Genomic DNA, 13,879 nt, shown 5'->3' on the forward strand with positions numbered 1-13,879 from the left:
CAAACACACCAATGATTGTGCAGATGATGCAGGACAAGGCAATGCATCCTCCTGTTAACACATAAGGTCCCTGTGAGCCAGAGCTGACGCAACGCCAACTCCCAACAACCATGGGCCTGCTCTATTCTAGGTGCTCGGCCAATTGTAGAACAAAGCCAAGTCCCCACCACCTTCATGAATGGAACCTACATTTTAGTTCACCATTGTATCCACTGACTCAAATGTTTGTTGAATGAATAACTGAGTGACACCACCATAACTTTTCTGAGGAATGCACTAATGATGGGGCATTGGAGCTGATATATTTTGCTTTTCTATTTTTTCCCTCCCTGCATATGCCTTTTCCTCCAACTCTGAGAAGTTGTTAATAAATTCTTACAGACTCCAAACAACACTAGTTGTTTTCCAAGTGGACTCTAGAGTTCTCTGGTTAGAAGGCAATCTGAAAATAATGATGTGTCTTGAAAACCAGCAACTGATGGATCTGTTAGTCACTGGTTGCCCCAGGGGACTGTTTCCTCACTCCCACACCCCACCACCAGATCAGATGCCCTGGGGCTCTTGATACAAGTCAGATGCTGCTGCCTGTGGTGGGTGGTGGTGTCAACTCTGGCAGTAGGCACAATCTAGCACCACTCTAAAAAAAGGGAAGCTTGCAGCTCTCCTGCAAACCATGTTTGAAATGGGAAAGGGGGTTGCGGTCTCAGCTGCCTGGAAGCTGAAGCTGGGGTTGTTTCTCCTATCCAAGGTCCAGTTTATCAGAAACGGGGAAATTGAAGGTATTCAAACTTCTGGGAAGATGAGCACTATGAAAAACTGTCATTTAACAATCCTTAGAAAATGAATAAATAGAATACTCACATCAGCTAAAAAAGAAAATGAAGAATACTAATAAGGATAAGGAGCTCTGGTGGTGCAGTGGTTAAGGCATTCAGCTGCTAACCAAAAGGTAAGTGGTTCAATCCCACCAGCAGCCCCATGGAAGAAAGATAAGGCAGTCTGTTTCCATAAAGATTTACAGCCTTGAAAACCCTACAGGGCAGTTCTGTTCTGTCCTAAAGCGTTGTTAAGAGTCTGAATCAACACCATGGCATTGGGTTTAATAAGGATAGATCTCCAAGACATATTATTGAATAGAAAAACAAATTGAAGATGTATACGTTTTATCTGAAAATAAAACAAAATTCACCATCAATAACAACACGCCTAATGATGCTATTTATAGGTCGCTATGAGTTGGGTTTGACTGGATGGCACATAACAACAACAACAACAAGTGTGACTCATGATGACCCTGTGTCAGAGTAGGGCTGTGCTCCCTAGGGTTTTCAATGGCTGACTTTTCAGAAGCCGATTGCTAGGTTTTTCTTCTGAGGTACCTCTGAGTGGACTTGAACTGCCAACCTTTCAGTTAGCAGCCAAGGTCGTTAACCATTTGCACCCCCCAGGCACTCTTTATATACCACAGGGCATATATCTGCATTATGTGTCCAGAAAAAGGATTGCATCATATTGACAATACTGGTCACCGTGGGTAGGGTAGAACGTAGATGAGGACTGGGGATACTGGTTACAGGGAACTTTAATCTTAACTATGATACTCCATTGTTTTAAAAGAATGTATTTCATTCATAAGTTTTAAAACAAAATGAATTTTAAAAGAAAAATATTAATAATTGTTACACTAAACAAACATTAAGACATGATCCTCAGGGAAGCAGGACATTAACCTCTTGACCAAGTTTGTGCTGTAGTGGTTTTATAGCTTTCTAGAACTATCCCGTCTGAACAGATAATATAAAAGACGCTTTGTAGAGATCCAGATGTGAAAAGAAATATTCTCACGTATAAGTCCAGTAGTACTAGGACTGACATTTTGCTCAACAGGTCAATCGTCTTGAATTCTTTTATTTGTACAGTGCTTTGTGGGTTTCAGACAATCTCATTTGAGTCTCACAAACGATACCCAGGAGGTAGAGCAGGATTCATCATCTCCATTTCACAGACTGGGAAACTGAGGCTCAGGACAATTAAAGGACCTGCGTAAGATCAAAGTGGTTAAGGTCCAGAGCACCTAATAGTTCCAGGAGCCGAACGTTCTCGCTGATGACTCCATCTCTACAAATTCAACCACCAGTCTGAATAGAAGCCGTCACAGCCTACATTTCATCTGCTTGGTGCAAGTTCACGATTTGGCAGCCCTCTAACCATTTTCTACTGGAGCCCAGGCAGATTGACTCACAATCCACAATCTAATTTCAGAACAGAGTCCAGAGACCAAGGGGGACTTTCCAGCCAGTGGGAAGTGTGTTGTCACTACTACTCTCAGACTCCACCCTGGCACCAGTTGCAAGTGATAGATGACATGGTGCCGGGCTTGATAGCAAAGTCCTGTGTTGCCTGGTGACAGCTGGTACTCTTGTCATGTCCTGTTAACTTTTTGTGATGGGTCCGTAACCTGTCTCCCTAACACTGCAGAGTCCTCAGGACTTTTTCTTACTCTATCTTATTCCTCAATAGCCACTCAATGAATTTGCAGGTGATAAATCCTCCAGCCCCGCATGGTAGCCAGAACAGGACAAACCTACATGCAGTAACACACTTTTAAAACTAATACAGCTCTCACGAGACCTGACACTTCTGCAAATAAACTCCAGCTCTTCCTCCCCAGCCCCTCACCGAAGGCCTGCTCCTCCCACAGCTTCACCTCAATCAACAGCGTCAGCCTTCACAGCATGTAAACCCCAGACTTGGACTCACATCTCTTTCACATCCTACTTGTAATGCCAAGCAAATCTCGGCTCTACCTTCTAACACCCCCCAGAATCCAACCATTTCTTACCACTTCTCCCACTACCACCTTCAAACCACCGTCAGTTACTCTCACGCATGGTGCCATCCTGAGTCTGAGTCCTTCCTACCTCCACAGCAACTGGTTAAAACAAGAGGAACAGACACGTGTGATGATATGGGACCATCTCCATGATATATCAAGTGGAACAAGACAGATTAAAGGTGTGAAGGGGGCCACTGTTTGGGTAACAAAAGGAATAGGCGTACACACACTTCTCATTTGTGCAAGCATAGAACAGCTCTGGAAAATCACAAGCGACTAAATGGCAGTGGGAGCTCTGGTAGCATAGTGGCTAAGGCACTTGACTGCTAACCAGAAGGCTGGCGGTTCAAACCCACCAGCCACTCCTTGGAAGGAAGGTTGGGCAATCCTAGTATCCGTAGTGATACTGCCTCGGAAACCCAAAAAGGGGTCGCTATGAGTAAGGGCTGACTCGACGGCACACAACAACAACAACAACAATGGCAGTAGTTACCTTTTTGAGGGTCTCACTCAAGGACTGGGAGGATTAAAAACAATTTTTTTAAAAAACTCTGAATTACTTTTAAAAAAATACCTCTATACTACTTCAATCCACACTGTTGCTAATTTCGGACTCTGTGAATGACAAAAATAAACCCAAACTCTGCTTTGAACCTGTGGGGGGAGGGGAGAAGAGGGCCTTTTATTTCCCCGGCGAGAGAAGCCAATAAAACGTATGAATAGGTTCAGCCCGACCTCGTGCTCGGTGTACTCCAGGGCTTTCCCGTCTCCCCTCCCCAGCTCCGTGGCGCTGGGCCTGTCGGTGCGCTAGGACTTTGCCGCCTGCCTGGAGTCCCTGCTTCCTCCTTAGAGGGCAGCAGAGGCACAGTCCGGGGACGCATGCGCCTCAATTTGCGCCCGGGGAATTAAAAAGAAAGAGGGGAGGGAAAAACAAAAAACCAACAACAAAAACCCCAACAAAACACACGGCTCCAAACAAAACCTAAGTGCAGAAAGGCGCGCAGCCCTGCAGACTCCGGGCCTGGAGGCGTCCCCGCCCCCGCCCCCGCCCCGTCCCGGCCGTGGGGTGATGAACACGGACCAGCCCGCGACGCCCGGGCCACGACTGTTCCGGCACCTGACGCCCCAGCCCCAGTCGCTGGCCGCGGCAGCTTTCTCGGAGTCTCCCGCCGGCGGCAGCGGGGGACCTCTTTCTCCATGGGGCTGAGGGACTGGCTGAGGATGGTGTGCTGCTGTTGCCGGTGTAAGTGCCTGGAGGAGCCCGCTCTGTCCGAGAAGGAGCCTCTGGTCAGGTGGGTGTACGGCTCTGACCAGAACCTGGGGTTACCTGAACGCAGCCGGACGTCAGGGAGTGCGGATACCGGTATACTAGTCCCAGTAGGGGAGGTGACTTTACTTAAAGTCACACTTAGACGCAAACTAAGCCCATTAGCCCCCTACAGGATATCTTGTTACTTGGGTTTATTTATCTTCTACCCAAAGGATTTTTGCCCCAAAGCACAAATCCTCGGAGGCACCAGAGAAGGAAGGTCCATGAGAGAAGTTCCTATAGGGCCCTGATTAAATCCAACTCTGATTGTATATTCCATATGAATATTTCAGTGAAATTATGCAAGTGAATTTTTATTTCACTCCACAAAGAAACTTTGTGATTTAGTTTATTACCAGAAGAAGACAATTTCAGTAACTGAGCACAAAGGCATTATTTTTCACCTTAAAAAATAAGCGTATTTTTTCAAGGGACAGGCTTTTCATAAGGATGTTGAGTCATTACAGGTTAAGCTAGTTATGAAGTGTGAAAAAATTTAATACTTATTGGCAATGTGCTAAGTGACTTTCTGAAGAGTCAGGAAACATAGTTGGATTCGGGGCTGTGATTTTAAGCAATTAGTTTGCTTCTTAATGTTGCTAGAATTAGGATTCCACTAGGTCATACCTTGCAGATAGACAGGACAAAATAGAATTAGAGTAATGACATTAACAAATGTGTTTAAGGCTGAACTCCAGGGTTGTGTAAGCAAATACTAAAGCCATTGGTAGTGTTGTTTGTGAAGTATACTATTAAATACAAAGCTTAAAAGAGTGGTTTACCTTAACTGACTGTTGTTGTTGTTGTTGTTTGCCGTCCAGTCGGCCCTGACTCATAGCGACCCCTCCTTGGGTTTCCGAGGCAGTATCACTACGGAAGTAGGATTACCCAACCTTCCTTCCGACCTTAACTGACTACATCACATCAAGTCCAAATACCTCCCTTGACTTTTGAGATCTTGCATAACCCCTTCTCTCCTGTCCACTCTCATTTTCCAGCGTATTAAACACTGTGCACTCCTTGATTTAATCAGACAGGCATCATTTCTGCTCGAGGAACACTCTACTCTTCTTACTCCTTCCCAGCTTGCCTCAAGTAGTGATTTTTATCCTTCCTGAATGCTATTCTATAAGGCACCCTCATGTAGTCTGTTTTGGGTGCTTTGCCAGTATTCACCTCTCTCCTCTGACTTAGGACTTAGAACATACCATCTGACTCTCACCATTTAATAAACATACATGTATGTAAATATACATGCCATGTATATTTTATATAAATAAACATTCATATACACAATACTTAAGGAGCTCTGGTGGCACAGTGCCTAAGGCATCTGACTGCTAACCAGAAGGTTGGTGGTTCAAACCCACCAGCCACTCCACGGAAGGCAGACTGGGCAGTCTACTTCCATAAAGATTTACCACCTTGGAAAAACCAATAGATGTCGCATGAGTTGGAATCGACTCAATGTCAGTGGGTTTCAATTTTTTTTTTTTTTTAAAATACATAATATTAATGTTTTTGTCTGCTCTTCCTGATGGCATTTCCGTTTCGGTTATTAGCTTACAATGGGCATGGAGAAACCGAGTTATCTGCTCTTGGTCTTAAAAGTTGTGGGTAGCAATCTAGAATTTCATGCTTGAATTATAGACTCAATTTGTCAATACTCCTGTTGTTGTCGTTATGTGCCGTTGAGTCGGACCTGACTCATAGCGACCCCTTCTTCGGTTGCCGAGGCAGTATCACTACGGAAGTAGATTGCCCAACCTTCCTTCCGAGGAGTGGCTGGTGGGTTTGAACCGCTAGCGTTCTGGTTAGCAGTCAAGGGCCTTAGGCACTATGCCACCAGAGCTCCTTCAGTAGTCCTAGTAATATGAAGTTCAGCCCTCAGTTTGGAAGCATCCTCAGAGCCTTGCTGCCTGTGATTGCTATTTCACGTCATGGTTTTGGTTGTTACATCCCCATGTGAGTGAATTTTGTGAGTGATTTAAGAAGACAGGGTAAAATGAGGCAGAATAGCATATCCTCATGAGTCAAATTGCCTGGGGTTAAGTCCCAACTGGAAGACCTGGCACCAATTATTAAACTTATTTTGTCTCAATTTCCTCATCTGTAAAATGGGACGATAATAGTACGTACCTCAAAGGGTTGCAGAGAACAAAATGAGTGAGCTAATACAGGTGAAATGTCTGACACATAATAAACCCTCAATAAACTTTAGTTACTATTATCATTGTTATTCATCCGAGCATGTGAATATGAATGGGCTGGTCTTATGTGGTTTAGTGTCATTCTGGCATCATAAATAGAACAGTATTTGGGAAGAGCAGCTTATCAATGGCCCTGTGGAACAGTGGTATCTGTGTGTATGTTTGGGTGTCAGCTGCCAGCATGTTCTTTTTACTGAAGTTATCGGAAGGTCTGATATGCAATCTTTTTAACTGTACATGGTTGGGAAATTCAGTGGTTTGAGTATATTCACAAAGTTGTGCAACCGCTCACCCATTGCCGTCAAGTCGATCCTGACTCATGGCAACCCTGTGTATTACCACACAGTAGAACTGCTCCATAAGGCTTTCTTGGCTGTAATCTTTATGGAAACAAGTCCACAGGCCTTACTTCAACAGCACTGCTTGGTAGGTTCAAACTGCCAACCTTGTATCCATGCCACTCTGACTTCAGAGTCCATGCCTTGCATTGTTTAAAGTTCAGAACACTACCACACATTTCCCATAAGTAACTTCTAAGATTTCTCTGTTAGAAACTGGTAAATATTGCTGGCCTTCACCATGTTCCCCTTCTGACCTCTCTTTCCATTCCTTCCTCTGTGATCTTCATTATGATAATTCTACCCAGATGGGGAAGCAGCCTGGCATTCCCCAGTGGGAGTTCAGAGACCTAAGTCCCAGCTTGACCGTTAATCAGCTGTGGGTGGGGAAGTCTCGTAATTTCCTTGGACCTTGGATGATTCTTTTGTAAAATAGGTAGAACAGACTTTAACATGTGATCTTGAAGGGCCTTCAAGTCCCGTGTCTTTCCTACTACAGATCATCTTTCTATGGGCTTGTGTTAGTTAAGACTCTGAGCTGACATGGGATATAGGGCCACTGAGGAAAGGCGTGCAAAGGCCCAGGAGATGTGAATCCTGGCCTTTTGTCCTAACTGTATAGCTGCCCAGGAATGCTTTACCTGCCACTGTTGAATAGGATATAGGGCCACTGAGGAAAGGAGTGCAAAGGCCTAGGAGATATGAATCCTGACCATTTGTCCTAATTTTATAGCTGCCCAGGAATGCTTTACCTGCCACTGTTGAATAGACATGTCTAACCCAAGGAAGCTTAAGAACAAGCCTGGGCCTGGAGAATGGAGTCATGAGTTGGACTAGGCTTTAGCCCCAAATAAAGCCAAAGCTCTTGTTCAGTCTTTGCATCATATACTCATTGTTTCCTCACCTTCACTTCAGTGTTAGGACTAAATCATGTAAGAGTCATCAACTACCTATATAAGGTTTAGAGGTTCTGCAGGTCATTCTTCCCAACACCAACTATACTTCTAAACTAGAGTAAATAGTGATCAAGACAACAAAAGCCTGTATGGGCTGAGGACAGGATAATAATGTAAATGGAGTGTTTTAGAATGACTAGATCATTGATCATGTGTCTGTAAAATTGTGAATGAGTTTTTGGTTCAAGATTTCATGTTACTAATTAAAAGAAGTATTTGGAAGTATGTATTAGTTTCCCAGGGCTGCTGTAACACCTTAGAACAAACTTGGTGGTTTATAAACAATAGAAATTTATTCTCTTGTAGTTCTGGACACCAGAAGTATGAAATCAAAGTATCGGCTAGGCCACACTCCCTCTGAAGGCTCTAAGGGAGAATCCTTTCTTGTCTCTTCCAGCTGGTGGCTCCTGATGTTCCTTGGTTTTGGGGCAGCATTACTCCAATCTTAGCCTGTGTCTTCAAAGACACAGACCTTTGCCTATGGCCTTCTTCCATATATCACTCCTCCTCTGTGTCCTTGAGTCTCAAATTTCCCTCTCTTTTTTTTCTTAGGAGGATATTAACCATTGCATTTAGAGCTCACCCTAAATTGAGGATGATCTTATCTTGAGATTCTTAAGTCATTAAATTATTACATCTGCCAAGACTCTGTATCCAAATAAGGTCACATTCATAAGTATCAGAGATTAGCGTTTGGACATATCTTTTGAGAGGATATTGCTCAACACAGTACAGGATGCTTCTGGAAAAATGTCTGCACTCAAAGCATGTATTGTTATTTCACTTTTGTAGAATGGCTTTCTTCTGTTGGTCATAAAAGTGTGCTCTAGCCACATAAAAACCCACCTGAGCATGAGTTGTAACCTGAATGATTATATCATTCTGAAGGCACAGCTGAAAGCCTTTAAGCAGAAAGAGATGCCCATCTCCTCTGGCACCATAGAGTCTACCACCATACAATGTCCAATTCAGACGTCCAGGACCTGGGAGAGACTGAGATGAAATGTGAAAAAGAGCTGTGGTGTAAGTGTCCCTGCACTAAGGCGTCTTTTATATAGGTTCCTTTGAACTTTTTCAGGGAAGTAGAATTTACTTTCTAATTTTTATTGAAGGAACCCTGGTGGTGCAGTGGCTAAGTGCTTGGCTGCTGACTGAAAGGGCAGTGGTTCCATGGGAGAAAGATGAGGCAGTCTGTTTGTGTAAGATTCCAGCCTTGGAAACTCTATGGGGCAGTTCTACTCTCTCGTAGGGTCCCTATGAGTCAAATCAACTCGAGGGCAACAGGTTGGCTTTCTTTGGTTTTAATTTTTATTGACTGTTAATAATTGATAAGCATCTCGACTGTCCAATAGTTCAAGAGCAACAGAAGAATCAAAGGAAAGAATTAACAACTGTCTAAGTTTTCACTTTTGGTTCTTTCTCTCTGAAGCCATCTAAGTGAACCATATAATGTGTTTTCAAATCTGTTTTATTCTCTACTTTTCTTCAGTACCCACCTGTAGCTTCCATTCATGCTAACAGAGTTTATGGACATACCTGTGGGCAATGAACGGAGAACAGACATCAGTGTTTTATTTTGCTGCTGCCCCTGGAATTCCCATTGCAAAAAAGGCAAGGAGGCCACATCTCCTGACCTCCTCTAACCACACAAGAGGAAGACAGGATCACCATCAGTAACCCAAGGCCTATTCCTGCAAGGCCAGACATGCTGCCTCTCTCTAGCCCTTTCACCAACCGTTCCTCCCAAAGCACCCACCACCTCTCTCCTGGGTTCGATAATTCGCTGCAGGGGCCACACAGAACTCACAGATTATGGGGTTTATTAGGGAAGTATCAGGCTACAATTCAAGTTCAGGAAAAATGCTCAGTCTCTCTCCCAACCCACAGTCTCTCCCCAGCAGTCTCTCACAGTCTCTATCCCAACAGTGAGTGTACCTTGGTGTCTCACTCAGCAATGCGTGTCTCTTTCCTGGCAGCGCGTTCTCTTTCAGCAGCATGTCATCCTCAACCAGCAGTCAGAGAGAGACTTCTTCTGCCTCTAGGAGGCCTCCTTTTGAGCCTGGCAGAGTAGCCAAACCAACCAATCCTAACATCAGAATTCTAAGCACCTGAGAGAGAGTGGGAACCTCCCAGAACATTGCTTTGTGTTGCGCCCAACAGAAATACTCCAGGTGGATAACTTTTACAATCAGGAGCTCCTCAGTTGCTCACAGCAAATTGCACCATGGAGTTTACAGACTTATGGCTAGAAAAGCCACACTAAGTAATCTACTACACCGCACCTATTTAATAAAACCAGTTGACTCAAGTCACTTCTGACTCAGGATGACCCCCTGTGTGCCAGAGCAGAATTTTGCCCATTAGGGTTTTCAAAACTGAGATCTTTTGGAAGCAGATATCCAGGGCTTCCTTCCGAGATGGCTCAGGGTCGATTTGTACCAACAGCCTTTTGGTTAGTAGCTGACCACTTAACCTTTGTGCCACCCAGAGGCTTTGGAATTGTTTTATGCTCACATGAGTGGCCTTTCTAAAAAGGAATTGATCTGAGTCTACAAGTGTGGGCAACAAAATAGAATTTCCTGACCACAGGTCATAAACATAGGGTTCCGTTTGCTCCACCGTACAACTGAGGTTGGAGAGGAAAGCGTCCCTGACATTCATCATCCCAACCCTAGCTCTTCCCATCCTTTATAGGTAGTATTTGTATTAGATACTGTTGTAAAGTGCTTGACACCCCTTAATTAAATTCTCACCTTAATCCCATGAAGTAATTGCTGTCATAATCCCCACTTGACAACTGAAGGAACTATAGCACAGAGACCTTCAGTCACTTGCTCAGAGGTACACAGAGAGGAAATGGCAGAGCTGTGATTCAAATTTTATTATATTTCAATGCCATTGACAGAGCAGAATCCTCTCAGTCTGTAGCAGGTTGTATAACTAATTCTTTTGTGATGTGTGATAGAAATTGCATTTGAAGGACAAGGCTTTCCCTGAATTATTATTATAGCCTGGGGTCTAGAAGGAGTCCCTGGGTGGTGTAGACAGAGTTAATGTGCTAAGGTGTTTTCATAGTTAAGGTTATGTGTCAAGTTGGCTTGGTCTAGTTTTGAGTGGCTGGGCAGCTGGATGTTATTATTTCCCATGATGAGACTGGTTATCAACTCCATGGTAGAATCTGCCATGAACAGCTGAGTAGCTGTCTTAGGGATGTGGTCTGCCTCCAGTATATAAGAAGACACTTTGAGAAAGGTCTTGAGGTTTTGGTACATCTGGATCTTGCATTTGGCTGAGTCATCATCTCAGTGGCCTGCCATGTTGTCTGCCGATCTTGGGACTGTTAATGGACTTGAATTAGTGGCCTGTGGTGTTGCTTGATAATTTTGGGACCGTGTCATTTTACTTTTCAGCCTTTGGTTTGTCAGCCTCAGCAGCCAGCAGCTGCCTGAGTTAAGAGAAGCCTCTAGCTTGAGTGGGCTGAGAGCAAGAGGCAGAGCTGAAGCCCAAGGTCAGGTGGCCTTCACATAGCCCCTAGAGCCTGGTGCTTTGAACTCAGACTTCTAGCCTTCTAAACTCTAAGAGAATAAATCCCTGTTTGTTCAAGCCATTCACGTGTGGTATTTTCTGTTAGAGCAGAACTGGATGACCAAAACAGCTGCCAACCAGAAGGTTGGAGGTTCAAGTCCATCCAGGGGTACCTGTGAAGACAGACTTGGTGATCCACTTCTTAAAAGTCAGCCATTGAAAACCCATGGAGCAAAATGGGCAAGAGGTTGTCTTTTTAACACATGGTCTGGCAGATATCCACATGCAGAAAAATGAAACAAGATCCGTACCTCACACCATACACAAAAACTAACTCCAGATGGATCAAAGACTTCAGTGTGAAACCTAGAATGATAAAGTTCCTCAAGGGAAAAAAAGGGGCAAAGTTAGGGGCCCTAATATATGACATAAATAGGCTGTCAAGCATAATCCAAAATGCACAAACAACTAAAGATAAACTAGATGAATGGGACCTTCTAAAAATTAAATTTTTATGTGTTTCCAAAGACTTCTCCAAAAGAATTAAAAGAGAACCTACAGATTAGGAAAAAAATATTCAGAAACGACATATCTGACAAGGGCCTTATCTGTAAAATTTATGGAAAACTCCAACACCTCAACAGCGAAAAGATTAACAATCCAATTAAAAAATGGGCAGACGACATGAATAGACACTTCACCAAAAAAGATATTCAGGAGGCCAACAAACACATGAAGAAATGCTTATGATCATTAGCCATCAGAGAGATGCAAATTAAAACAATTAATGAGATAACATCTCACTCCAACGTTAATGGCAAAGTTCAACAAGACAGAAAATAACAAATGATGGTGAGGATATGGAGAGACTGGAACTCTCATGTACTGCTGGTGGGACTGTAAAATGATACAACCACTGTGGAAAGCAATATGGTGGGTGATTCCCTAAAAAGCTGGAAATAGAAATACCATTTGACTCAGCAATCCCATTCCAAAAAACAAACCAAACTCACTGCTGGTGAGTTGGATCCGACTCATAGTGACCCCTTCTTGGGTTTCTGAGGCAGTGTCACTACGGAAGTAGATTGCCCCATCTTCTTTCCGAGGAGTGGCTGGTGGGTTTGAACCACCAGTCTTCTGGTTAGCAGTCAAGTGCCTTAGGCACTATGCCACCAGAGCTCCTAATTTACTACGTGTATATACTAAAGAAGTGAGAGCCAGGACAAAAACAGATACATGCACACCCATGTTCATCGCAGCATGATTTACAATAGCAAAAAGATGGAAACAACCTATGTGTCCATCAACAGAAGAATGGATAACCAAACTATGGTACATACACAGTGGAAGACTGTGCAACCCTAAAGAATAATGTAGAATCTGCAAAATGCCGCATAACATGGATGAACTTGAAAGACATTATGCTGAGTGAAATAAATCAATCACAGAAGGACAAAGATAGTATTAGTTCATTATTGTGAAAAGTCAAGGAAAGGTTTATATGTACATAAATTATATTTCAATAAAATGTATTTTTTATTTTTTTTTTTTTAAGGAAAACCCATGGAGCACAGCTGTGCCCTGACACTCATGGGATTGCCATGAGTCTGGGTTGACTGGATGGCAAATGGTTGCAGCCCAGAAACACAGAACATATTTTTCTAATCAAGGTTACTAAAGCTAAATGCCAGTGGGAAAAACATGGGTAGGGAGTAAGGAGGGTTTAAGACTTTGAAAATGGAATCACCACCAACTCTAGAGGTACAGAGCTTTCCATTTCACAGGGTGGTCTCACGTGCTCTGTGAGCTGATCAAATTATCTAATACTCATGGATGGAACTTTTAAAGATGTTGTGAATATGTCCATGAGATCTCTCAGAGTGGAGCCCAGATGGCATGACTCTGAGACCAAGGCTCTTTTCCCATAACATGCTGCTGACTTTCCCTGGGGCCGGGTTTCTGAGAGGGTTTTGCAGAGGTGACACACCTCTTCTGGGACCTTCCTGCAGAAGCCTGCACTTTCCAAAGCCTGGAGCCCTGGGGCCAGTGATTGACAGGAAGTGTCCATAGCTCTGCCACAGGATCCTGTCGCAGGAGGCTGCTCCTGACCAGGAGAATCCCATCCCAGGGCTTGCACTTAGGCCATTTCGAAAGATGGCAGAAAGAGGAGAATCTTGGGTGCTGTCCCCAGAACAGGGCACCATGTTCTCAGGTCCAATAAGGAGACACAAGCTTATACCTAGAAGTCAGCAGGTCAGAATTGAAAAGGATGACTTTTAAAGGTTTTCTTCCTGGCAACCCACAACATTCCTCCTCTCTTTGTGTGACTTGGTGTTAGTCATGGTCAGCCTAAGTGCATTGGAAGTTCCCAAGAAGATGAAAGTTCTTTCTCTTGAATAACTTGAAGTCATCTTTTTACTACATCTTTGTTAAAAAGTAAATTTTGTCTGAATGTTGGGTAAATCCCTTTTTAGTCTAGTTAACAAATATTTGGTTTATGCAGTTATATACCAGGCACTCAAGTCATGTGCTTTATTGGTAATTAATTTTGGCTCAACAGTGTATACTTTAATTTCACCTACTTTTAAACTTCAGGTGATTGTGGTCAAACTGTGTGTGTTCACGTACGACTTGCTTCATTTCCTCAAGTTTGTGAGATTCGTCCATGTTGTGTGTAGTTATAGTTCATGGTAATGAGAACTTAT

The 13,879-nt window shown here is 43.6% G+C and overlaps 1 protein-coding gene across 1 annotated transcript in view; it reads left to right on the forward strand.

Annotated features, from left to right (window-relative positions):
* The first annotated feature begins 4,033 nt into the window (after positions 1–4,033).
* MREG (melanoregulin) overlaps positions 4,034–13,879 on the forward strand; it is an 85,434-nt gene continuing 75,588 nt past the window's right edge. Inside the window, exon 1 of the mRNA XM_007959830.1 lies at positions 4,034–4,128. Coding sequence (XP_007958021.1) covers positions 4,034–4,128 — 95 coding nt within the window. The remainder of the gene's footprint in view (positions 4,129–13,879) is intronic.

The sequence above is a fragment of the Orycteropus afer genome, unplaced genomic scaffold, assembly GCF_000298275.1.
Source record: "Orycteropus afer afer isolate SDZICR_OR568_19922 unplaced genomic scaffold, OryAfe1.0 scaffold00002, whole genome shotgun sequence".
NCBI classification, from domain to species: domain Eukaryota; kingdom Metazoa; phylum Chordata; class Mammalia; order Tubulidentata; family Orycteropodidae; genus Orycteropus; species Orycteropus afer.